Source organism: Brienomyrus brachyistius, chromosome 21, assembly GCF_023856365.1.
Source record: "Brienomyrus brachyistius isolate T26 chromosome 21, BBRACH_0.4, whole genome shotgun sequence".
NCBI classification, from domain to species: Eukaryota; Metazoa; Chordata; class Actinopteri; order Osteoglossiformes; family Mormyridae; genus Brienomyrus; species Brienomyrus brachyistius.
The window spans coordinates 5,528,599-5,555,599 of record NC_064553.1 but is presented as its reverse complement, the minus strand read 5'-3'; the positions used below and the strand labels follow the sequence as shown (position 1 = coordinate 5,555,599).

At 43.1% G+C, this 27,001-nt stretch overlaps 2 protein-coding genes across 6 annotated transcripts; one reads left to right on the top strand and one right to left on the bottom strand.

The window, feature by feature from the left end:
* Positions 1–784: 784 nt before the first annotated feature.
* LOC125717099 (transforming growth factor beta activator LRRC33-like) lies at positions 785–11,146 on the bottom strand. 2 transcript variants are annotated; one of them, XM_048990074.1, is made up of 4 exons: positions 10,771–11,146; positions 10,227–10,336; positions 6,360–6,478; positions 785–3,419 (listed from the first exon to the last, which is right to left on the bottom strand). In XM_048990074.1, the coding sequence occupies exons 3-4, from the start codon at positions 6,453–6,455 to the stop codon at positions 1,470–1,472; spliced, it is 2,046 nt and encodes a 681-aa protein (XP_048846031.1). In that variant the 5' UTR covers positions 6,456–6,478; positions 10,227–10,336; positions 10,771–11,146; the 3' UTR covers positions 785–1,469. The 2 variants fall into 2 exon arrangements, with proteins under 2 accessions (XP_048846031.1, XP_048846032.1); XM_048990075.1 differs by having other exon boundaries at positions 10,875–11,146.
* Positions 11,147–13,815: 2,669 nt separating this feature from the next.
* Positions 13,816–19,900, top strand: LOC125717102 (myelin-associated neurite-outgrowth inhibitor-like). 4 transcript variants are annotated; one of them, XM_048990080.1, is made up of 7 exons: positions 13,816–13,949; positions 15,034–15,124; positions 15,249–15,335; positions 15,756–15,850; positions 16,752–16,929; positions 17,030–17,154; positions 17,394–19,900. In XM_048990080.1, exons 2-6 carry the CDS (start codon positions 15,055–15,057, stop codon positions 17,140–17,142), a joined length of 543 nt encoding a protein of 180 aa, XP_048846037.1. In that variant the 5' UTR covers positions 13,816–13,949; positions 15,034–15,054; the 3' UTR covers positions 17,143–17,154; positions 17,394–19,900. The 4 variants fall into 4 exon arrangements, with proteins under 4 accessions (XP_048846037.1, XP_048846036.1, XP_048846035.1 ...); XM_048990079.1 differs by having other exon boundaries at positions 16,749–16,929; XM_048990078.1 differs by having other exon boundaries at positions 15,708–15,850.
* The last annotated feature ends 7,101 nt before the right edge of the window (positions 19,901–27,001 follow it).

Here is a 27,001-nt window from a genome sequence, read left to right as displayed (position 1 = left end):
TAACCACAAAGACAAGACGGCATTTTGCACAACTCTGGATCCTCCCCAACAGGAATGAGTCCCACCTCAACCCTGTCCTGTGCTGTTTTTCTGTTCCAACCGCCCCAACCCAAAACGTCACCATAGCGGTATTCTGGTTACGCTCTGGTTTGCAGCCATACATTCTTCTCCGCTCACCTCTCAGAACTGCAGCCGGGCGCACGGCCGTCGGCACGTGACTGCCATTGGCAGATTCCAGTCAAGTACAGTGCAGCATGCTCAGCTGCGTGCCGGCCAACCAGGAGAGCCTTGGCTGCCAGCCGTGCTCGACTGAAGCCATGTTGGTTTTTATTAATCCATTTGTTTAGCTACACTCCACTCTTTATTCACAAACTTGACTCACTTCTGTAGATCTTTCAGCTGATCATATCAAATCAACACGCCGAAATGTTTCGCCCTTTTCTATCTCCCACGATCTCAGATTTGCAGGTGTTCCTCCAGATGGTGAATGTGAAATTAAGGGAGTCAGTAAACTGGCTGCAGCCACATTTAACTGCATTTTAATGGGATCGTTCCATGCAAAGAAACCTGCCCTTACGATGTGGCTGAAATTCCGTATGAGATACGATTTGTCTAGTTGCGGTTCAGCTTGGCAAAGGAAGGAAATTCCATGTATCTTCTGCTGATCTTTCAAAGATCCCTTTGACGTCACACACATACACGCAAACACACTGTCACATACACATTTTCATACAAGACCCAAAAGTGAGGGAACAACACGGCTAGATACCAGGGAATGAAACTGTTCTGCATAAAACTGCTTTATTTTTTATGAATAGAGTAGGGAAGGAGAGAAAAAGTACAGTATATATTTCCTGTTATTTTACAGACCATCGCAAACACTAGGTCCCTTCAGTGTTATTCAGCTTATGTTCTTGATGTAGGGAGACCACCTAATCCATGTCAGGGGGCTGGCGGGGGGGGGGGGGGGGGGACGGGACACAACCCTCAAACAGGGTTTGTAAACTACCATTTCTACCATTTCAGTTAAAAGGATCCAGATTTCACTTAGGTTTCACTTTCAGTCCCTGCTGTGTGCTGATTGGTCAGTTTCCTATAATCAAGCATGTTTCCCTTATGTTAATATGAATCAGCTGGATAAGTCTTTCAATGAAGGGAACAAATCAAAATACAAGACAAACCAAACAATTCAGCCAAGCATCGGCGCATGGGAGTAGTTTGTAAAACCTGAAGTACTTCACAGTGTCCCTCCCGACACGGACTAGGTGGTCACCATATCCAGATGTTGTAAGTAAACTTACAGAAAAGTTCACAGAATCTTATTCACAAGGCAGTTTTCAGCAAGGAGTTTTCGCACTTGGCACTGATCACAATCAGTAGGCTTTCAGTATTCATTCATTTCCCTTTTCGTTATTACTAATTGCTGACCATTTACTCATCGAATTGTGCGAGTCACTCGTCGCTCAGTGTTAATATGGAATTGGCTTCCAACACCTCCTTTTAATCTCACTGGGCAGGAGATTGGGCCTGAAGGTGAGGAAGAATATGACACTGATGCCCACAAGCGAGAGGAAGATGGGAAGGAAGAGGAGGACATACAACCAGCTGGGCTCCTCGTCACTCCTTCCACAATAGTTTGAGGCTATGGAGTTTAGTGAGAGTTCCCCATAGTCACTGAAACATGTCAAGCTACTGAGGTCCTCGATGGTCAAAGTCTTAATGTCACGGAGCGCTTTGAACCAGGCCACCTGGCAGCAGTTTAAAGGGTTTCCCCCCAGGAAAATGCTCTCCAGGCTGTGACTTAACACCTGAGCTTGATGCAAATGGATAGCTTGCAGATGGTTTTCCCTCAAGTCCAAACGTCTAAGACTTAGTATAGAATCTGGGAGGTATGATATGGAGTTTCCAGAAATATCTAAGGAGTACAACTTTACAAATTGGGTAAAGTCTAGGTTATAGAGATTTGTGCTACCTAGGCCTAGATGTTGTAAGGTCTGTGTGATGCCCGTCATGGATTCCTGCCCTATGACCACGCCTCGGTTGCCCGACAGCTCCAAGACCGTGAGTGGCGTCCCATCAAAAGCCCTGGCTGGTACCCGTTCCAAGCCACAGCCTCTGAGGTACAGCTGACTCAGGGAGCTGATGTTCCTCCAGAAGATGCAGTCTGAGTATTCTGCTTCTGCGTCCTGCTCTTCCAAGGAGCAGATGGCGACCTTGTTCTGGCTCAGATCCACCACCGTGAGCACAGGCAGTTGCAAGAAGAGCATCGGAGGGAGCCTCTGCAAGTCATTATGGCTCAGGTTGACATATCTCAAATTCTCCAAGGTATGCAAGTAGCTTTGGTTGGCTTGTAGAACAGTTAACTGGTTATTGCTCACATCTAACTCATAAAGTGAGGCTGACAGTTCATCAGAGTCGAAGCTGAAGGACTTCAAACAGTTGCTTCCTAATTTCAGTCTTGACAAATGTGTCATCTCACCCAGAAAACCCTGTGTGAGATATGTTACTTGGTTTCTAGTGAGATCCAGGAGATCCAGCGATGAGATGTCTCCATGTAGGGTCTCATCCCACAGATTTACTGTTACGTTGGTCACATTGCTGTTCAGATTAAAAAATTGCACACTGGTGGCCCAATTTGGTAAGCTGCTGTTCTCGAGGTGTTGATAAAAGCCTATTTGGTTGTCTGACAAAAGTAGAGTTTGTAGGCGACTGCGGGTTGGGAGAAAAGGGAAGAAGATGAGCTTGTTATCTCGAAGGTCGAGGGTCTCCAACTGGAAAGTATCATTCAGATCCTGGTTAGAAATGAACCACTCGATGGAGTTGTGACTGGCATTTAGCATCACCACCTGTATGAGCTGAAATCCAACCAGGCACGGCAAATTGTTGAATGCCAAATTCAGCCTCTGTAGTTTCTGCAAGCTGTCGAAAGTCCCCTCTTCAATATCAAATAAATGGTTCCTCTCAAGGTTCAACTCCCGTAACTGGTGAAGGTCACGAAAGATACTCTGGTCTAGTCTCAGTATGGTATTCCCGGATAGAGACAGGAACTCTAGTGAGGTCATGTTCTGCAGCAGAAATGAGACCATATCCTCTGTCAACCCATTTCCGGAAAGATCCAACACTCTTAAATGGGACAGATCTGACAATGCCTCACCCAACTCTTGATAGCTAGTATAGAGGCAGTTCTCCGCCAGGTTGAGCTTCTCCACATGACGAGTGTGGTGGAACACATTTGACTCAACAGTGTCCAAACCATTGCTTGCAATGTTTAGAATGCGGAGCTCGGGGTAACTAACGAGACAGGTGTTTTTAAGTAGTTTGATGTTATTGTTATCCAGGTGAAGGTCTTCAATGCTGTTGGGCAGGTCTGTCGGTATAGACGCCAGCTGACTTCCACTGCACAAGGCAGACCTCTGTGACTGCAGGGAAAATACAAAAACCAAGAGGAACTCAAATGCATTGTACGAACTATAATGAGTACAGGAAATGTCAACATATTGAGAAGTCGGCATGAAGAGAAAGGAAGGAAATAGCCTTTTTTTTTAACAACAATGGAACGTTATATGCAAAGATTAACATGTGTGCATCAAGACCACAAATCTATCCATCTTTAATAACCATGTATTCTATGTATCCTAAGAGACACAGGACACAAGGCAGGAAACAGCATGAACACCAGTCCTTCGCAAGGCAAACACACACACATGCACATAAACACACACAGACCTGTTCTCATATCTGTGTGGGGACCATCCATTCATTTCTATGGGTAAAACCCCTAATCCCAACAATGACAACCATAAATAACCCCAACCCGGCCCTAACCTTAACTATAAGCATCCAAACAAAATACAAGTCTTTTGGTGTTTTTTGTTTTTTGACTGCAGTCACAGATTTTTATAAAGTTGAATTTCCCCCTTGCGGGGACCAAAAATATGGTCCACACAACGTCAAAATAACAGGTTTTTATTGCATTCTGGACACACACACAAACACGCACACATGCATAAACCTTCTGTAAAGGCCAAAAAGACCGGGATATTCACCGCAGCACCGTTCTACAACACGGCCTTGGCTGTTCGGATTTTGGTACTTTATCCTTTAGTACTTTTTAGCTGAATTGTGGAATATGGATGTACGTCAACCTCTCTTCAGTAACACAGGACTCGCTATAAACTGCGCACTTTTTACTGAGTGTGCATGTGGTATCTGTGAGGCCACGCTCGAGGGAAGTGCGAGAGAGCTACACCCTGGTGAGAAGAAGCATTGGCAGAGTAAGAAACCAAACAGGGGGATGCAAGTGCTGCTGCGGTAAAATCTACTTTGCATTTTAATCAAGTTCTGTAAAAGCATGGACACTGATATAGCAGCTGCTTTTATAATGACTTTACAGTCAATCAGTAAACACAGCAATTCACAGAGATCTTATGTGTCATTCATATAAGTCCCAAATGCATGCATGCAATACAATTTATACAGAATATAATACAAAAATAATCAAAATATCTCACATCCATATGTGCCAAAAACAATAAGTCAAATCTGGTGTCTTAAAAATCGAAGACACAAGAGAAAAACCTTTTTCTATACTGCCGATACTTGTGACATTTAGCCATTATGAATGCGGACAACACTGAAAACATACAGTATTGCGTTTAACGCATTTGTGGAGTGAAGGTTAAAATGCTCTTCTCCTACAGTTCTTTTGTTAAAAACTGATTAGGGCTGTCACGATCATGGAATTTCAGCTGACGATTAATTGTCATACAATAATTGCGATCAACGATTTAATTCTCTTTTTATGGTCATTCCCCAACACTACCAGCCTAGAGTTAGCCCAATCATAGTTTAATATTACAAATACACATTAAGAAGAACGGAATATTGAATTTTTGAACATATTAATTAAAATTGTATTTGCCTTTTAAGCTCTATAAACAAAAACTATAGAGGTCTGATATGACGTTAAAAAATAATAAGTTAAACACCTTGAGATAAATAGCTGGTGTTGTCTCTAACACCTGTCCGATTTTATCTCGCAGGTGTTCACTCCGATCATCTATTTCCAGTTTTTGGATCAGCACTATTACCTAAACATTACCTGAAATATGGAATTAGTGACAGAAATATGCCGGTTCTGTCTCATCCAGCTATTTTTATACAGATGGATGGAGATGGTTAATTATACATAAAACAATTGCGGTCAGTTCAAACAATACTGATTATGCAGCAGCAATGTCTAATCTCGGTTCTGATTGGTCAGAAGGGTGATGATTAATTCTGTACATCTACACAAACAGTGCCGGCCAGGTGAATCACAGCTGTAAATCAATGCGACATTAATATTTTATTCTAACTCATGTTACTTAAAATTCCACATAAGATGAATGGATGGATGCAGAATACAATACAAAATTAGTGGAAATATTTAATAATTTGCGTAAGAAAATAATTTTACTAATATATGTTTTTTTTTTCAGCTTGTAAATGTAAAAATAATATCTTTAGGTTTAAACATGTAAGCCGAATAGCAGTAACCGTTGTATTTGTGGGTTAATGCATTATATGTTTTTAAATACACTCCGCAGGGGCAACTGCTGTGTTGTGCACTGCTTGTCATGCGTTAACTTTACTTGAACAAGTGTAAATAAATGCTATTTAAATTTGAATTATGGTATACACGGCAAATATGTTTGAGGAAAAAGGCCGAGCGCCCATCCACCCTGTAGGCGACATAGGTCATCGCCTACGGCGCCATTATATTAGAGACGGAAAAGATCGAGAAAAAAATAAAATGGAATCTGAAGAAATACTTCTGGCATTTTCCGTGACATTACATTTATTTACACTAGTTTTATTTCTTATTTATTTCTTTTCTTGAAAAAAGGGTTGTGAACTAACTAGTTAGCAGCCAGATTCCCTGTTGTGTTAGTGTAATGTTTTAATATGAATGAACTGACACAATTTGTGTTTGGCTCTGGGGGGGGGGGGGGGGGGGCGGGGGGGGGGGGCAAGGGCTCTGCAGGATCTCACCTAGGGGGGCAGAACACTTACAGTAGGGCTGGCCCTGACAAAGCCAATATATATATATATATATATATATATATATATATATATATATATATATATATATATATATATATATATATATATATATATATATATATATATAAAGGTTATATAGTCAAAAAGTCTTCATTGTAAATTCTGCCATATGTACAGGACACATGGAGGATTGAAATTTCGTTACTCTCAGACCGCATAGTGAATACGCTAAGAACGTCAAGCAACATAGTTATGCAAGACAGACAAGGATCTGGACAAGGACCAAGGTCTTCTGAGGATTCATAAATCCTTACCAGTCTACAGGAAGCATGTCGGAAGTGACCAGCGGATCCCAGCATGAGTTCAACAGTCAGGTAGAGAAGACGAGGGAGTAGGGTCCGTATTTGCATCTTAGCACCATCACTGACAGCACCTGAGAGAGGGATGGAGACAGGGTGTAGGTTGAACACACTAGGGCTTTGGGTGACGCGTTGAGCGTAGTCACCGGTTCAGATGAAGCATGACGTTTATGCAGAAATATTTATCAGGATGTTTGTGAGGGCTGATGGGGAGGCAATTTTTTGTATGTTTACACTTCCCTTTGTGCACTTCTGTTGAAATTTCCAAACTGCCGTGTGGACTTGACACCAAATTAATATTTCATTCACCTGCAGTCATTTACCGTTGCTAAGTTGCACCTAAAAATATATAGATTGTTTGACTGCCAGAAAACTACGTTGCAACAGTTATCATAAGACTACGCTTAGTATTCTAGAGAAAAACTGCCCTCTGTTGTCAGGAAAAGACTTCCTCCATTGACTGTTCCTTTCCTGATTGTCTTGATATGAAATATCTATTGTTTGCAGTTTATCATACTCATTATCGCGTGATTCTTGGCTGCCGTGACATACCGTGATACTGGTTTATCGTATACCTGGGACGGCCACTGACACCAAAGCTCAGCGCGGAGGGATGCTGGGAACCACAGGAAATGACATATTAAGCTGCCAAAATGTTGGTTAAAATAAATTCATACTTTGGATTTACTGGATTTCCTGGGTACAGTAGATGTGTTTAACATATAAGGGTAATTATACCTATTGATATCCTTAAGGCACCCCGTGCTGGGTTATTCCTTGCCGTGTTCCCGTAGCTTCCAGGAAACACTCCGGACCCCCGTGATGCTGCATAGGAGCAGCGGGCGCAGACAATGGATGGATCGGTGGATGGGTTAAGGTTCGTTTTTAGTCCATCCATTTTCTGCACTCGCTTGTCCTGTGTAGGGGCATGGGGTCTGGAGCCTATCCCAGAAGCTACGGGCACAAGGCAGAGAATGACGCAAGATGAGACACCAAGCCAAAACAGGTCACACTCACACCATTCACATACACCTACGGCCTAGTGGGTAGCTGACGATTAATTCCCCGATTCATGAATTACTTTCAAAATGATGATATACCTTTGCTTGTCACTGGGGTTGTACCCTTGTAATTGTACCTTTTACGGTACACAAATGGACTCTGAGGAACATCCCAAAGGTACAAACAGCATTAATGTACCATCAATGGTGCAGAAATGTTCCTGAGTCCATTTCTGTGCTTTAAAAGGTAGTTTAAAAGATACCATTTTTTTCTCTGATTGTACATCATGCTTATGAATATTCTATGAATACATTATGAACAGGGCTGTAGCCAGGATTATAAATGACCAAGATCAAAAGTTTTAGCCCTTCCTAGGTGTTACCCATAATGTATCGTGGTTATTGGAGTTGCAGAGGACCTGACCTCGGTGTCCTCAATGGTAAGTATGTTATGATTGCATTATGTATGCATTATGAAGGTGCACTGAATGTTCTATGAATGTATAAAGAATGTATTATGAAGGTGCATTTAATATAAAGTGTTACTGTATTTTTTCCTCATCTGCCTTAATGAGAATTATTACAACAGTTTAGGGAACATTAAAATAAAGAAATTACTTTAGCACATGCTTTATCCAAAGCAACAAACATTTTAGAAAGCTGACTCATACAGTCCCTGAAACAATTGGGGGTTAGGGGTCTTTCTCAAGGACCCAACAGTACAGGACCCTGACAGCCCAACAGTACACTTTCATTCTAAAAGCTCATTCTAAAAGATCAGCGTTCACAAGAATAGTTGCATGCAATTAGTTTGTAAATGACATTTACTTCAGGCCAAACTAGTTAACGTCCAGACATGGAAAGCAATAGCTGTATGATTGAAAGTGCAATTTATATCCATCTCACTGATGAATTTATATGCATCTTAATAATTAATTTATATGCACCTCGATGATGTGCCTTTTGTCATAGATTGCACCAGCAATCGCGCTTAGAAATCTATGCACATCCAGATGCCAGATCGCCTTGGAGACCCACAAATGGTCCATGTTTTTGCTCCCTCCCAGCTCCCTGCCAGACAGGAGCAAAAACCTGGATTGTCTGGGGGTCCTCAAGAACCAGGATAGGAAACACTGCCTTATCATGACTGACATTAGTCATGCCTGACATCACATTATGCAGTGTAACTGACATCCATCCATTTTCCAAACCGCTTATCCTCCTGGGTCGCGGGGGGTCCGGAGCCTATCCCGGAAGCTATGGGCACGAGGCAGGGAACAACCCAGGATGGGGGGGCCAGCCCATCGCAGGGCACACTCACACACCATTCACTCACACATGCACTCCTACAGGCAATTTAGTAACAGTAATTGACATCCATCAATGGTTAATTCCTCGCTAAGTGTGTGTTTTACAGGGGAAGGGCAACACAATTATGCAAGCTGTGTGGAAAAAATAATAAATAAAAAATGGTAAATAGCAATAAATCAGAAATTAAGTCAACTTTATGATTATTTTATTTAATTAACTAATGATTTTAGTAACACTTAAGGCCATGTTTTAGTAACACATCCATAATGCATCATAATACATTCATAAGGCATTATAAACATGGCTATAAATCTTTATAAAAAGGCATTATGAAGGTATCTATATAGTGCATTATAGATGAAAACATCATAAAGCATTCATAATGCACAATACTCATGGCTATAATGTTTAGTGCCTTTTTATAGAGATTTATAGCCATGTTTATAATACTTTATTATTGCATTATTATTTGTTATTAACGTCTTTATAAATTACTAAAAACATGGACTTAAATAAAGTATTACCATGATTTCTTAATCAGATGTCGATCCATTCGCTCTCTAGTTCACTGTAATAACTTAAAATTATCAGTTGGACAAAAGAACCAAACCAGGGGAACCATCCATCCATCGCTCCATCCATCCACCCATCTTCTAACCATTAATCCAGCACCATGCACAGACATTTTAACCACCAATATATGAAGCAGGTTAGGCAGCTATATTAGTATTTTGAACCAGGCCAGTAGAGTACAGAGGTCTATTTCAGGTCAAACAAGCTATGATCGGCCAGGCTAATGAACTTTATATTCTGTTCCAGCGATCAGATTTAAGTGATCAAGGCAGTTCACGAAGTTCCGAAAACCAGCAACTTCGATATATTCCCAGAGCAAACTTCTTTATTCCTTTCATATTTCATTATTTCGTCATATCAGAATTTTACTATCTGACCAATAATGCCCCAAAATAATTGTGACGCGCCGATGTAGCGGTTTCACCTTATTACAAGGTGAAAACATCAAGCAAAAAATTCAAAAGCCTACTTTTCTTCACACTGGTTTCAACTGTTCTTTCAGTGGCAAAGATTGCACACGGGCGTGTTTGTGTGTGTGTGTGTGTGTGTGTGTGTGCGTATTAAGTTTACATTACATTGTGGAGACCAAATGTACCCCACGACGTGATAAAAACCTGTTTTTTTTTGGGCTGTGAGGACCATTTTCAGGTACCCACAAAGATCGGTAAATGTAGTAAAAAAACAAAAAAGCAAAGTCTCGTGTTTTTGTTTATTTACTTGTGGTTAAGGTTGGGGCTGGGTAAGGGTTACGGTCATCAAGGTTGGGATTAGAGTTTTCCCCACACAAATGAAGAGTCCCCACAAAGGTATAATTACAAACTTGTGTGTGTGTGTGTGTGTGTGTAATAATGCAATTAACACTGGAAAAGTAAATTAGGATGAGAAAGCTTTAACGGCGCAATCGCTAATTACGCTATGCGAATCCGATAATACGTACGCAGGGTTGTCGGATCTTTTCTTCACCCTCCCTGACAGCTGAAGCGGGGCCCCATGTTTCTGGCTCGCGCCGTCCGCGCTGCCGATCGCCGTGGGCACTCGAGTCAGGGTCTGCAAAGGGGGCAGTGAGTCACATGGAGCGTCTGGCACATCCAACGCAAAGTGCATCAGAAAACTCCCACCAGGAGAGAAACTTGCCGCGTGCGGTTCATTGATCCCTATCTGCAAAATGTTAAACGGCGATTGGCTTAAATCTTTGTTGATCGTATAATGACGATACTGCCAGCATCATGGTGCGGAGTCTCACATACGAAGTACAATCACGTAAGATTTACCCCGAATTTTTTCACAAAAGCAAGGTTCCTGAAGATACGAATTAGACTGCAGTTTGGGGTTGAAAACGGCTGGAATATCTTTGTTAATCAAACCCACATTGCGCCATAACTTTATTTAATTTTGTCAAAATGGGTCATATGCAGAAAATCATATCCAGATTGATGCACCTGCTAGTTAAGTAAATCGTCACAGGCTGCTGCAAATCTTACCTCTTAAATCTTGTTTGCGTTTTCAGTGATGTACAATCGCTCCGCGACTGGTAAATTAGAAGCCGTAAGCTTCAAAGTATCCATGAACTCTAGCTAATACTTACATTCGCGTTTCTGTTGCATCCACTTGACGGGGGGGGGGGGGGGATCTTTACCTACTGGGCACACCCACAGCACTGCTCCCGGTTTTGATCAGCAGATACACTTACTACAGAGGAAACCGCAGGCTGCTCACACCCTTCCTGCCGAAAACAGCACTTCGCTGCACACCATACTCCACCTGCCTCCCTCCGCCCGCATTTCTGCCTCTTAGCAGTAGATATATTCGGGTCTTCTGCATACAACAGTGTCACAATCGGTGGAAAAACTGTGGCACAACGTGTTGTCACAGTAAACCACAGGAAGAGCTACTTAGCCCCTGTAAATATAGATGTGTGTACTGCAGCCATTTTTGGGCTTTGGATACCATTAAAAGTACACCAGTACAGAAATGATGATAGCAGGCGAGGCAACAAAAGGCTTTCCAGAGTATTCATTGCATTTATTTAAAAAAAAATCCTGCTCTTTAAGCAACTTGCGTGTACACACACATATACATATGTTTGTATACGTTCGTTTTTTTGGGGAGACTTTATTTTTAAACTCAGGAATGAACCAAGGAAGGAAGCCTCCATCGGAGAGAGAGTGTGTCGCTAGTTGACTTCCTGTCCTTCCATGACGTGAACCAACAGCCACTTCTGCATCTTGAGAGTCAGCTGCACTTTTTTCATGAACTGAACTGGGCTTCCATAGACTGCTAGATATATTTTCGCTGTTTAGTCCATTGGTTTCTCACAGTTCCTACTCTACACCGTGAAAACCTCAGAGGGCTTCGATGACTTGTATGCTATTTTCAGCCTTATGTCGCACCAATGAAAAGTCAGGACACACCCATCCAAAGAAAGGTTCATTTGTACTATTCTCTACATTTTAGAACAATTATAAAGACACATATGGAGTTATGCATGGACCAAAAAAGCGGTGCTCTGTGGGTTGGGACTCAGAAGGTTGCTGGTTCAAATCTCGTGGTTGGCAGAGCGACGCCACCATTGGGCCCTTGAACAAGACCCTTAACCCCAGTTGCTCCAGTGACCAGTTGACCCTACTGTCTCCCCTACACTATTTTCATGGGATGGCCTCCTGGGATGCTTTTACTGTATAGCAGTCCTGAAGGAGGCCCCACATATATGCTGAACAATCATTGGCTGCACTCTCTGGTCAAACTCCTCCAAATCCATTTCTATTGTGTTTTGGTCTGGTGGCCAGGTCATGTGATGCAACACTATCACTCTCCTGTGTAGGTGGTTTGGCAAGTCCAAACTATTCACTAGTACTGTACATACCCATACCTTCCACCCCTCACCACCCACACTTTGACGTTTCAGTCATTGGTTGGTAGCGTGATGTGGTTAGAGACCTTTACTTACACCACAACCTTCAAGCAAGAGAACAACAGCAGTATTTTTTGTGTTAATGATCTTCAATGGGGAGCTTCAATTTCAATTGCTTAACATTCAGATGTATGAACGATGTATATATATACCAGTTGTAAAAACAATAATCTGTTATAATTTTCAATGTTCAAAGTTGCAACATTGAGTTATCAGTCATCTTTTTCCATCATTTGCTTTGGATTCAGTCAAGCCCCTTAGTATTTCTGATGACAGCAAACCTCTTAGCCAAATTCTGTCTTATTTTAATTCATGTAGCCTTGATATATCAGTGTGAACTCCAGCTGGGCCTTTTGCAAATATGAAGTTTCATGTGTCAGTTACAGAGGCCTTGTTTTTCACCTCTGCTGACTCATTGTGAGTTTCAACAGTTATTCGGCCCTGATGAAAACTGAGAGCAAATGCAGAGGACAAACACAAAGTCAGGACTGCAAGATTTAAGCAAAAGGAAGTGCGATCACTTTCTCGGGTGTCCTGGAAAAATCAGGCAACGTATTCAAGCTCAAATAGAGAGCACAGTCATTAAGGATTGCATTTTTAACGACTTTCAAGAGAATCAAACAATCCTGTTCCCACATTGAACATAATTTCTACAAACGTAAATGTAGGCAGTCTATTTTTAGTTCAAATCCCAGGAGAGTGCATACTATGTACCTCCTTATAGCAGAAACCTTAACCTATATTTCCACAATGAATCAGACAGCTAGCCTACATAAATTCGTAAAATTATAAGGCGGTAAAAGAAGGAAGTCATGTAGTAATGTCACCTCTGAAAAGAAACAGATTTAGACCAGCTTGTGTATACATATCAATGGACACGATTTTTCACTAATCTTTGAGACAGTTTGGGACTGAGTATACTTTAAGGATATCAGTACCAACTCGGATGTATATTTAACAAACGTATTTTGAAAGCACCCAATATAGAAAAGGACAATAATATAGCTCCCAAAAATATTTTTTTTAAATGTAAGTTATTAATTTTATTGACGACATGCTCCCTCTTGTGGAAAAAGTGTGGAATTATTATTTTGTGAATAATTCATATTTTTACTTAGTGTATCAGTTCAACGTTAAAAGCGACGTTAGTTCATTTTTGGCAATATTTACAAAACCTCCCTTTCTGAGCAGTAATCTGCAGCTAACCGTGACTATTTTTCTTAGAAAACAACCAATAAATACATTACGATAAAAAGTCACATTGTTATAAATGGTTACGAAGCAATGGTAATTAATATATTTGTTGCACAACATTGGCGTATAGTATTATATGACGTCCATTATGCTACTTTTTCATATGAATATATCCCTGATATATACTTAATATTATCCAATACGAGGTTTCTTATTATACATCCAGTTCACAAAATCCTATGTAAACAGGTCGAATATGACGATGCAGATCCTTTAATTACTGTCTGAACCTAAAAGAGGAAATAGGTTAAAATTATTATTTTTAATATAATTAAGCTTGAATTTCGGCGTTAGATTCCCCTTCAGGTCACACGTTTGCGTATATCCGCGTCACGTGACAGGGGTCAGAGGCTCACTGGCCTCGGACGGAAGTGACGTAGTTCGGTGTCGCTTCGCTTGGTGCGCAGTAGCCTCAGATATTCGAGACGAATAATATCATAACCATAAAGTTTGGGGGGTGGGGAAGACAAATCCACAGGAAACCATCGACGGTCGGTAAGGAGACATCGAGCGACGTGCATAAACGCAGCTTTTTGCCCGATCGGGCCTGCTTTCGTCCAAACGCTTTTACCTGTTGCAAAGTACACTTGATGCTAGGGGTAGGTTGTTGTAAGGATGAATAATGGGGGCAGATGGATGATGCGAGGGCGCCCGGACTTGGTTCCGCGGCCCTGCTGAGTGGCAGGTCCGGCGATCGTCCTCGATCGGTGCCTGTCTCTGGCGGCCCACGCTGTCGCTTAATCCTGGGTAACTCACCGTCCACGTAGATGCGGAGCTTGACAGACATAAAATTCACCCAAAGCACGGCAGCCGATGGCGGTGTATTCCAAAATACCTACAGATGTTAGCGCGATGTAAGCATGCATAGTAAAAATGTTTTTTAAAAAACGCAATATACGGGTAGTATAACATAAATGCTGGGTCAGCCAGTAAAATGCGCTATGGCTGACGTTTTTAGCGGTTTTAATAAGGATTTGATGCGTGCTTTTCGTGTAGCTGTATTAAGGTCACTTATACAGCAGCGGCATTTCGGGTTGATAGGCGCATATTGAATAGCGCCACTCTATTTTTTGCACACGAACTGAAGCTTTTATTGGGGAGAAACGGAAGGTTCACAGAAAATCACTGAAATTCGTTATTTAAAAATGCAAGTTCCTAACTGGTGATATGCTAGAGGACATCCCGAGTTTCCACTGGTGTTTGGTCAGGCATTTGCGAAGCTTATCACCTGTGTAGTCCCTTAACCATTACGTGACCCATTTTAAGATCTGACTGCGGGACTTAAAATAGGTCATGAGATGGTTAAGGGGCTAGACTGGGCTCAGGGAAAGAATCCTACATGCTTCCTACTGGAGTCTAAGAACATGGTGTCGTGAAATTGCCCAGAATGTTTGGTTTTGTGACTGTCAGTTTTGTAGCTGGTTACCGCTCAGTGGCACCCAGTACTGAATAAACGGTTAGGAAATATGGAATGATAGACATTTCTGTTCTTTCATCAGTAATTAAAATACATTAATGAGTAGAAGACATTTATTTTAAGTGTGATGGTGACATTTTGGACGTGTTTTCATCTTGGCAGCTAGATCCCCAGAATTTCAGCATGAACCCGGTTTATAGCCCCGCTTCCACCGGAGTGCCCTACTCCAACCCCAAGGGAATCGGATACCCGGGTAAGCAGACATCGGCGTCACTGGGAATGCCGCGTCACGTTTGTTTTGTTGTGTGTCTCCCCCCCCCCCCAAATCAATGCCGTCACCATGACGTGTGCCTCCTGTCTTTCTGCCTGTCGTGCAGCGGCAACTTTTCCAGTGGGATACGCTGCCACTGTTCCGGCGTATTCCCCCAGCATGTACCCTGGAACCAGCACGGCCTTCCAGACAGGTACGGCACAGCCTTGTTGCCGTCATATTCTCCCGTATTTCCTTAGCAGACTCCGGCGCTGGGAGCTGTCCGTCCAGACTGCCCGATTGGTCGCCAGATGTTATTCGATCCTCCCGACCTTTGCTGAATGTTATATCGTTGGTGGCGACTGTGCCCTGCCACTCGTGAAATTCCTGCTTGCGTGTCGCGTGCACTTCGTGCATCTGCTAAAATTTTTAAACGCTATCGTTAAACTGTCGGGGGGGGTTTTAATGAAGCCGCTTTGAGTGGCTGAGCTTCCTGTGCAGAAGAGTAGCGTCACCGGCGAGTCTAGCTCCTTGCATGCTGTCTTGTGAAGGTTGGGCTCACCTTGCATCGCGGCTACACTTCCAGGTTACACTCCTGGGACGGCGTACAAGATGTCGTGTTCCCCCACCACAGGGACAGTGCCCCCCTACTCGTCATCGCCTAACCCCTACCAGGCAGCCGTGTACCCCGTGAGGAGCACCTATCCCCAGCAGAACCCCTACGCGCAGGTGAGACCCCCGCCATCTAGCAGATGCAGGCGTTTTGCTGGCTTGTGTTAGCTTGCAGGATTTTACTTTTTCCCAGATGTGGATAATGAATTGATGTTACATTTATATAGGGCTTTTCAAGACGCCCAGAGTGCTTTACAGGACCAGTCGGGAGAGACTTCAACCACCACCACTGTGTAGCACCTAGCCGGATGATGCGATGGCAGCCATTCTGTGACAGTACACTCACCACACTGTAGCTAAGGTGGTGAAGAGGCAGGAGAGAATTCGATAATTAGAGAGAGGGCATGATTGAGGCCAGATTTCATAGGGCTATAATAGGCGGTTTGGCCACTGGGCGTCGGGATCCCCACCCTCTCAAAAGACGCCCAGGGGTCTTTCATGGCCACAGAGAGTCGGGACTTCGGTTTGACGTCTCATGTGAAGGACGGCACTGTTTTTACAGCACAGTGTCCCCGTCACTGCAGTGGGGCACTGGGATCCACACAGACCACTGGATAGGCCACACCAACACTTCTTCCATCAACAACCCGCTTTCCTAGTTGGTCTCACATCCCACGTACTGGCCAGGCCTAAACCTGCTTAGCTTCAGGTGGATTTCCTGGTGGGCTGAACTGTAGGTGGTATTGCTGTTGGCCATTTGCTGGTGGATAACCTTTTATCCATCAGTAGAGTTAGGTGTTTGTGCACTTAAAGTGGTCTGTTTATATATGATTGGGGGGATGTATGAGCTGAAATAGAGGATTCTTCTAGGCCTCTAATGATGTCATGTGCCCTTCAATGCACATGACATCAGCGGTCAGTGAACCGGAATGTTCCGCTGCTGGAGACGGGCCTTAACGGGCAGGTGTTCTTGTCTGGCTGTTTGTGTGACTGACTGTGTCCACCCCCATACCAGCAGCAAGGCGCCTACTACTCCCAGCCCCTGTATGCGGCACCCCCCCACGTCATCCATCACACCACGGTGGTGCAGCCCAATGGGATGCCGGCTGCCATGTATGCCCCGCCCATCCCCCCTCCCCGTGCCAACAGCGTCCCCATGGGGATGGTGGCAGGCACCACGATGGCCATGTCAGCCGGTAGGCCGGATGCCGTGGAACGTTGCTCCTTCACCTATACATGCTTGCTGGTGCTAAATGCAAACGCTAAACACTCGTTCTCCACCCCCGCGCTCCTAAGGGACCCTGCTGACGACTCATTCCCCAACTCCAGTGGCTCCTCACCAAGTCACGATGCCTACGTACCGCCCCCCCGGTACCCCCACTTACAGCTATGTGCCCCCCCAGTGGTAAAAGGCCAGTAATGTGAGTAATCCTTTTTCTGCCCATTAACCTAACATAGTATTTAGTGTTTTATGCATTTATAATGGCGAAAGCCAGGGTCAATATGTATCTGACATTTTTATACAAGGTGTCTTAGAGTATGAGAATTTCCTACAATGGGATTTGAACCCATGACCTTTCTGTTGTTGGTCTTCTATTCTGTCAGTCAGAATTCAGCATTTTTGCCTTGTTTTGTGTACGTTTTCCTTACCCCCCCTTAGGGTGAATGTGATCGATATGCCTCCATCTTCAGTCTGGTGTCATAGACGAGATGGTGAACCCTTGTCATCTCCATCCAAGATCTCATTCTTCCAAAACGACGACAAACAAAAACGGGCAAAAAAAAAAAGCTATCCTTCCGGCACCGACCCAACACCTCCCCTCCCCACCCCCCACTTAACCTCTCTGCTGTTTTCCGCATCTGGTGACAAGGATTTGATGCACGTGTTCTCTCTGGCCTGCCTGCCTTGCGAATAAGCGGTGTTGAGTTTGGAGTTTGGGGATGCCCTTTTCGTTACACACGTCCCTGTACCACGCCGTAAAAGATGCTTAGCTCTAATCTACCTGCAGCCACTAATGCAAACCTCCAAAGTAATTTCATAGCTGGACAAGGGTTAAGACAGCTAGCACTCAGTATCACTAACGCAGTCGTAATGTTACTTAAGAGTAGTATTCCTTTCAAACGGATGTGTAAATTATGTTAGTTATACAATGGTCAGTGCAGTATACGGTGAACAAACACTAGCGTTTAGATAGTTTGTTTGGTGTTGGCAGAATGGTCATTCCAAACCGGTTTTTATTCCACTGACTGATGCTGCATCGTATCTTATTTTTTCCTTCAGTATTTTGTAAAGGTTTTCTGTTTTTGTTGTTTTTTCTTTACGTGAATGAGTGGGCGGTTCTTCTCAGATCGGCCGCCCTATTCTTACTCCCAAGCACATTGTGTCGTGCGCGTGCGCATTTCAACGTGACTGAACAACTCTGCCAGACACACGATGACCTAGAGCCGGCACGCGACACATTCAGCTTACTTAAATGTCTTCGGTTGTTTCAAGCGTCTGGCCAGATTCGCCTCTAGTTTTAATGCCGCTGGTTTTGTCGGGTCAGGTAGGAGACGAGCTCGCTTTCCCTCTGCGTCACGCAGCCTGTAAACGGCAATCTGACAGCACTAAGATTCGACGTGACCAAGCCGGTGAACGGTAAACAAACAGATTTAATAGCGACGGAAATTAGGTTTGAAGTTTAGCTGTTTCCCGGAGCTCTGAATTAGTGCTGGGATCCATGAAAAGGGAGCATTTGTTTAAATTCCCGCTGGTCGTCTTGTCCAGACATTCCTCTTTGCGGTACCAGGGTATTTCGGCGCTCTTTGGGAGAGACGTTCCTTCCTGCGGATTCTCACTCTGCTTCCAGATGGTCTTTCTGGGGGGGTTGTCCATGCACAGAGGGTATTGATATCGCAGAATTCTGGTGTGTCCCTAAAGAGAAGGGGCTTGCTGTCCCTAGAGTGTCCAAAATTGTTGTAGGATAGCTGTTACTTAAAATGTCTTACACACCCCCCCCCCCCCAAAAAAAAGGTTATAGCTGTGTAATTCAAGTGTTTCACAGTGTTCCAGGTAGGAAATATGAAACTGGTAGTTGGTAATTTAATTGGCACCTATGAATTCCTACATAATTAGCATTCCTCGGTTTAATTGGGGATTGGACCCCTCTCTCTGAGCAGGGGAGCACCGTGAAGGTGACCAGCTGCATGTGACCACATGACTTTGTTCATTCCTCCGACTCAGCCCCATCCTCAATGCGACCGTGACTCTGGATGACCGCCGGAAGGCAGCTGCATGGCGACTTGCATGCATGTGTGTGTTCGTTGAACGAGAAGCGTGGACAAGCTTTGCACGGGATGTGCCGTCGGATTAAGCAGTAGTCCATTCCAGCGGGAAGGCCGAGATCCAGGAGGGTGGGGGGGGGGGAAGGCTGGATGTTCCCAAAAACACATCCTAACTGGGGGTAACGGTTCCACGGTAGACATCCCGGAAGATCAAGCTGGGCGTGTGCATGCGTTAAACGTCCGTTTGTGCTTGGCTTTCTCTGCTTGTCGGATTTGTTCTGTTAGAGTCGCACTCCTGCTTGTTTTGCCCACTTTAAAGATGTAAGATTATGCCCCTGCCAGACCGGGGCGGAGCAGGATGGCCTCATTAGTGATCCGGCTTCCTGGCCAGGGCGGGGGAGGGGGTGTGTGCTGTCATTGTATCAGGGTTTGGGTCATTTCTAAACATTCGATGCAGTGACTACATGAGCAAAAGCACTACTGCGTATTTTTGTTTGTGAGTTCTGAATTGCTGTTCGAAAAAAAAGTGTAATTTATAGTTTGGTCTGATAAATGTATATTTTCTTTTATTACATTATTATGAAAAAACGTCTCAGCAATACAGGTTGTTGTTTTTTTTTTTTTGTTTAACTCGTTGGTTTCACGCAGCAGTTCAGACGCTAAGTTCTGATCAGCGCTTCTGCCCGTCGGGGTTGGCCTGTCACGTGACGTGCCGGGAAGCTTGTCGGCCGAGGAAAGCCTGCTGAGAGCCACTGCAGTCATGTCATTTCGTTTTATATTCACTAGGTGGCGTTATATCCTGTCCACTGAACAGCGATAATAGGAACTTTTTTTTTTGGTATGTTTGCGGAGATGTACTGTATTTCCAATATTTTAAATAAAGTTGATATACAAAAAAACTGAGTCAGGTTGATTCTTTACATCAGTGGTGCTCAGCTGCTTTAGCCTTGGGACCGACTTTATTATTCGGTCATGAGAAATATTTCTTACATCTCCTCTGTTACAGGTCTAGCAATATTAGCTATTGTCAATTTGAGTAGGGGAATCACACATTTGTGGCACATCTCCCTGTGTTTGAGCAAAGAGTCTCTCTTTCGATTTCCTTTCCAATAATTCTACAGTTCCAGTGAATTTCAACCATCCGTCAATCTTATACTTGCTACCCCTGGACCAGCAGCAGTGGTTAGCCACCACTCGATCCCTGCATTTGTGTGGTGCCCCCTGTTGTCCACAAAGAGTCAGTACACTAAATATTAAAATGTTCGTTATTTAGAAGATGTGGAAGCCACATGTTCTGTTAACTAGCTAGCTTACACTATTTGCACACCAGCTTGTCCAACATCCCACTATGAAACCAAAGGTATTAATATGAATTGGCCAGTCCATTGTTGCTTTAATAGCCTTTACTTTCCTGGCAAAGCTTTCTATTACATGCCAGAACATTGCTGGAGTCACTGCCATTCCGGTTGGGTAGTGATGTTGCGTGACCAAGTCCCTTTCTGTGAGCTTGTCTGGTCAACCACTTCACAACTGAACCTGTTTCCAGGTGTTTGTCCTTCACAGTCACTTCACTTGTGTTTCGCCCGGACAGAAATGTGGCAAATTCATTTGTTGGAAAGACGGCGCCCTATGATGAAGCCAAGTGGAAAGTTTTTAACGTCTCCTGCACAATAGCCACTCGTCCTGCTGATAATGTTTGTTGCAGGCGATTGCAGAACTATGTGCTTAATTACACATCTGTGTCAACAGTGGGTGTGGATTAAATAGGAAATTCCTCTGAGTAATAGAGGTGTCCGCATACTTTTGGCCATATACTCTAGCGATCAGAATTGTGAAGAAACTTCCAATTTAGAGATTGCAGAACTTTATTCCAGTTACTTATATCATCCAAAGTATGATTATATAACAATCATTATTTTATTGTTTGTAGACATTATCGGCAATTTTCATGTAGTAAATTTTAAAGCATGATGCCAAAAATGCTAGGTGTTTCCACAATTTTGGTCACCAGTGCAGGGTAGCCACAAGCTCCCTTAATAAATAGCTAGCTGGTAAAGACATCTGTGTGGCGCGATGAGGTTGGGAGTCTTGCTTTTTGAGTGCATCCAATCTTGCTCTGCTTGGATACGGGGGTCAGAGGCCCCTCCTAGGTAGTACGAAACACATGGGATGGCTGTCCATCATGGGGCAACTATGCACTCTGTTTGCAGGTACATGTTTAGACTGCTGCCCCCTGGGACCAGGAGTAGGAACTGCAGATCTATTAGTGATATTTTTAGAGAAGTGCTCGACTTTGGGGGGATATCCGTGGGACAGGAGGGGGCAGAATCACCGCCCTGGAGAGGTTAGGGGACTGTGCTGTCCGCTGTGCCGCTAAGTTCCCTCCATTGTACGCTTTGCAATCCGATCTCCCATTCAGGGCTTGTCCTGCCTTGGTCGCCACGGTTACTGGAGCCCAGGCTCACTGAGGCGCTGCACGGACAGAGGTTAGGGAAGGGGGGGGGGGGCCCTTCCTGAGGAACTTCTACTGGCGCACCATGGGTAGCATCCTGCCTGGGAGCATCATCACCTGGTTCGGTAGCTGCACAGCCCAGTGCAGATTGCGACCCCCCCCTGACCCTGCAGGTCACTGACGGGAGGCAGTGCAAGGGCAGAGAATGGTGCAAATAATAAAAGTCCCCACCCACCCCAACGGCAGCTTCGTCTCACTGCTGCAGCCAGGGAGACCGTCCCACAGCCCGAGACTGAGGGCATGCGTCTGCGGTCAGTATGCATGCATCCTGAGTGCTAATGCATCACTGCACTTACACACTCTTACCAGCCCACGGTCACTGCACAGCTTTTCCAGCTTGATATACAGGCAGTCGGGGAAATATGAACATCCATTTTCTTGACAACTGGTGCTTACGAATGGACTGCCATAAAGACTATTATCAAAAATTTGAGTTAAATAGAACAATTCGTAATAAAGAATGCACATGCAACTTTGTGATGACCACGAAAACATCGCACAGCTGCAGTGGTTCGTCAGTATGTAGTTTTATTACTGTATTATGTACTGTATTATTTTACCTATAAAATCAACTTAAAAACAGCTTATTTTTGGCCTATTTATCTTTGCTATTTTATACGTATCTTATTCTCATTCTTCACTGCATTTTGTTTAACACCCATTTCCGCAGACTCCATCCAGGAAGCAGCTGGCAGAGCATTTCACTGCACAGTAGCGGGAAGCAGGACTGCGTATGTGACAAATTGCACTTGAAGCTTGCATGGCTACACATTATGGGAGGCAAATGGGTTTGGGAGCATCAGCTCACAAACAGGCAGATTCTCTAACAGCTTCTAGCCTCAGGAAACAGGACTGAGCTGGAAATTATTGTGCATCACTTTGCACCACTCTACCAGCACTAAATCGATGCAGAAGTGGAGCATTTTTTAAACTTTACATATGATGTAGCACTTCTGAAAGGGAACTTCAGTGCTTATACCTCAGATTTAATAAATGGTGTCTCTGGAAGGCCAGAGTCGTTGGCAGGACCCCCCCAGAAGCTGTGTGCATCAATCATAACAGAGCTGTAATTCCTACTCCTGGTCCCAGGGGGCAGTAGTCTGAATATGTACCTGCAAAATGCTGACTAAGACCTAGCGCTAAATGGTTCAGTTAGTCCTGCATACCTGCAGACTGCCCTTGGCTGTACCAGATGTATGATTTAGGGGAATCTTGTTGATAATTTAACTTATGAGCACCTTGTCTAACTGAACGCATAGAAGGCACAGCAGAACCCTCCCTCCATTAAAAGCAGATGCGTCTCCAAACCCCCCCACACCTCCATCCACGTCAACCCACACTGTTCACATTTTATGAGGGAGGGGAACTTGAACAGAAATTGCTTACACACACCCAAAAAAGGACCCAGCTTTGTGAAACTTTGAGGTCTTTGTGAAAAAGACCTAAAAAATTAAGGATTTTGCAGCACTTGAATACCTAACCCATATTCTCCACATTGCAAGCTATCCTTCTATACAAGCCTCCTCTGAAATCTGAAAAATACTATCACGAATAACCTCCCTCACATATACCAGCAATTTCTGAAACCTGGTGCTTTTAAACAGTCCCTAAATAGTTAATTGGATGTATTTAGAGAGGCCCTCCAGCTGACGCTAATTACAGCATCACCCAAAGCTCCTCTTATCCAGGAAAATACAAATAAATGAATTTTAACATTGAGGCACAGATTAGGAATGAGATCCCAGTTCCTGAAATCTTTAGTGGCGTCCCTGATCACTGTTCCCTGATCTTATTTGGTGTTACTCACTTCAATTGCAAATCATCTGTGTGCATTAGGTTTCAGCACTGTGAGTAAAAGACACATTGAACAATTTTATTACCAAGAATTTGAGTGCATACGTAAACAACCAAACACGTACAAAGATAATGTACAAACACTGTCATTTTTTTTCATTTCTAAACAAACTATACTTACATTTCACAAATGCCTTTGCTCACGCAGCAAGCAGACTGACTGGCATCCTGTCAAACCCAGTGCTAAGCTGTTTTTTTTATTTTTTTTTATTAGAGACTGGCTTTAAATCAGATTACAGGAAAACCGCGTTTTCTAGACCAAAACGCTGTAAATTAGCAGTGCTAAACAGGACAGGAGTTGCATATCACATGTACCATTCCTGGAGAAATGGAATTTAAGATTCGAAATGTCCCTAACAACGGCGGGTGCGATAATAGTTCTCAGAAAGCTTAAACGTATTAAAAACAAATGAAGATTTTCATTAGATTGAAAGGTTCAGTCACGGATTAAATGTTAGCATAAATAGTTCTGAAGTGTGCTCGAATGCATTCGGTTGGTCAGACTACAGTAGTTAATCTCCGGAAACAATGAAGGCTTTGCAACTATTTGTTGGTACGTAAACGTAATGCACAGTCAAGGGTTAAATGTTTTTTTTTTTTTTTTATTAAATTACGCTAAACGGTACTGTATCGTAGGTCAGTTATAGAGCTACGCAACTGCCGTGGACACTTCTGATTTTGAACCCTATCCACTTCAACCTCCGACCCTCTAAAATATGAGGATAATCCTTCAAACATTTATTCTTGTGGGCAATTTGTGTGACTAATCAAATGACTTATGGTTAAAACAACAAATTATATAGGCTTAGTGTATCAAATGAAATCAGAAACATTTTGGCATGCACTCCGATCCTGGTGGAATAACGATAAAAGTACTATATACTTTAAATATCAAAAACCTAGGACGCCACCCGCAGGCCATATCAAAATAAAGCGGTACGGTTCTGAGATGTTTTAACAAAAGCCTCCATTTGCATATTAAGACACGTGTGACAGAGTGTACACAAATGCATAAAGGCAAACGTAGTCGTATAAGCTCTGCGGACAGCATGCAGTTTGACCAATGACACCCAGGACTTGTGGGTAAATATTTGGAGGTCCTCGAGAACGAGATTGAAAAAAAAATACCTTGAAAGAGACACGCTGAAGGCAAAGTTTACCGATATATCATGAAATACCACTAGGGGGCAGAATGAATTCAAACAACCTGAGAAGGTGAAAGTGGTTTGACCAAAAAATAAAATAAAAATAAAATAAAAATCAAAGCAGAATGCTTAGGTGGTTTATCTAATACTCATTAAAGGATACAGAGGTAATTGATGAAGCAGCAGAACTCCCAGTTAATTTTAGCATGTTAAAATTAAATCAGTATTTGCATATCAAAACAACTTCATTTCCAGAAAACCTAATTCTACACAATCCAATAAAATTCTCAAAGGTCAGTTGATTAGTATACGAGGATGGTGAAACATAACTAGCATAGAGACATGACGCGGTGTTTAAGGAGGGGTCCGGAAATCACTGCTGCACTGTAATGATTTTCGGACAGTCGAAAGGACGTGATGCCGCGTGCAGAGGCACCCCCGCTTCTTGTGTTATATTTCGTTTATCGTTCGCAGGATTTCGCTGCTCTGTTTCGTACCCTGTAACGACTGCGTGTGGCACAGTGGACGCTTATCTACGCATAAATACTCGACCGCACGGCAGTGCCAGCCTCGCTTGGAAATAATCGAAGCAGAGGTAATTCACCAGCTCGGGTAGCAATGAGAGAAGTTAACAATAAATCCTTCCAGAACCCTCATCTCTTTACGTACTGTCCAGCCCCCAGCTGTGCTCTCCCGCAAGCAGCCTGGGAGCAAACCTTATCGAAAATTTACAAAAAGAAAAAGCAATGTGGTCGTTCAGTGTCAGTCAGAATGGAGGTAGTTGATTTGGTGCGCAGTTATTCCTAAAGGGCGACCTTCTGTAAATAATGTGTAGAAGGGCAGAAAAGGCAGAAAAGATGTCCGTCAGGAACTGTGTGTGTGTGTCCTTGGAGCACAGTAAACATTAGGATAGGCTTTGAGATTCAGTGTGCTCTCTCATATATTATTTCTGTAATATTACCTATTTACTCTGATAAATAAACTTTATCTCCCTCCTCTACACCAGTAGCGCAGAAATCACAAACTACAAGTAATTTGAAAAATGTAATGAAATTTCATATACATGTCTTGGAGGAAAATACAAAGCATACATATGTACAATACTGTGCCAAAGAAAAGTATGTTTAAATCTCTTTATCTGGGCAGCAAGCAGGGGCGTCGTTTGGTCTATTTCAAGTGGGCTTTAGCCCCCCGACAAAAGTTTTAGCCCCAAATAAATGTGAATTTATTGGCTTAAGTTATGAAAACTTTGCCATTAGCCCATAGTAAAGAGTAAGTCCCCCATCCATTAATCTCCTGCAGTAAGTGCATGATTGCTGAAACATTTAACACAGAATGTGTGTGTGTATGTGTGTGTGTGTATATATATATATATATACATATACACACACACACACACACATACATATACACACAATAAAAAGCTACAGTGATTTCTCTCTAAGATGTTACTGATATCTATGACCGTTTTGGTCCCCAAAAACTCTCCTCAGGGGCGCCTCAGCCATTCCATGCATTTGTTAAATTCTACCTCCAGCTCACTTAATTAAGTTGATTGATTAACTTCATGAGGCATTGATTAGCCAAATAAAATGTGCTGGTGGTCAAGTATAACAAATCAGGGAGATATTGGATGGCTGCTGTAAATACAGCGTCGATCTAAAGAGATTTTGAAATGGTTAAGCTGACATTCTGACAGACATAAAATCATAGTTTTATAGCGAAATTAAGATCATTTAAACATAATTTTCTTCGGCAGCCTAAGACTTCTGCACAGTACTGTATATGTATATACCTATATATTATATAGCCTTATATAATAGGATTTAATTTTGTATTGAGTAACATTGTATCAATGGAACTATAAATAAAGTGATATTCTATAATGCCAGTTGTAACGTGGTTTAGTACCAACACTGACCTCGATCCCGTATTCTTCCGCTCTCTCACCTCTGCCTACAGCCCGGACTCCGCCGGACTGGCCGAGCCAGCCGGAACCCCTTCCTGCGTCCTACGCAGGCAGTTGCATAGCAGCGTAAAGTCGCAGTGAGTCTGTAGCGGCAGGGGTTTGGCGATTCCGCGCCTGAGGCAGCCGATACGCGCGGTCATCCGCGTTGGGCTGTGACTAAAGGTCAATACCCACAGGCACATTTACACTTAAGTAAAAACATTTACATTTAAGTAAATTTTTTTGAGGGACTTGTTAACTTTTATGATTAGAATTTTTTTTAAATCAAAAAATATTTCCCATTTTTACAATAATCAGTTCTTTTATAAAATCCTACTTGCGGATATGGACTTTTGGGATGTTAGTCTTAAACTTGGTTCAATTTCTAAACTGTTTCAGTGAAAAACAGGATATTCAAGCATTCTGCTGTGACTGTTCCTGTGTTTAAAAAGTCTAATTGAATTAGTAGCAAGGCCTTTTACTGGGGCTGGGTTGGAGTAAAAAAGAAAAATCTTTTGTAGTAATTTGTGCAGACATTGAATGGC

What these genes read in the sequence shown, in the direction of transcription:
- LOC125717099 (XM_048990074.1), bottom strand. Translation starts at nt 6,455, where the DNA reads ATGCAAATACGGACCCTACTCCCTCGTCTTCTCTACCTGACTGTTGAA. An exon ending in GACATGCTTCCTGTAGACTG is followed by an intron (nt 3,420 to 6,359) that starts GTAAGGATTTAT and finishes TTTTCCCTGCAG; the next exon opens with TCACAGAGGTCTGCCTTGTG.
- LOC125717102 (XM_048990077.1), top strand. Translation starts at nt 15,055, where the DNA reads ATGAACCCGGTTTATAGCCCCGCTTCCACCGGAGTGCCCTACTCCAAC. An exon ending in CAAGGGAATCGGATACCCGG is followed by an intron (nt 15,125 to 15,248) that starts GTAAGCAGACAT and finishes CCTGTCGTGCAG; the next exon opens with CGGCAACTTTTCCAGTGGGA. An exon ending in AGCAGAACCCCTACGCGCAG is followed by an intron (nt 15,851 to 16,748) that starts GTGAGACCCCCG and finishes CCCCCATACCAG; the next exon opens with CAGCAAGGCGCCTACTACTC.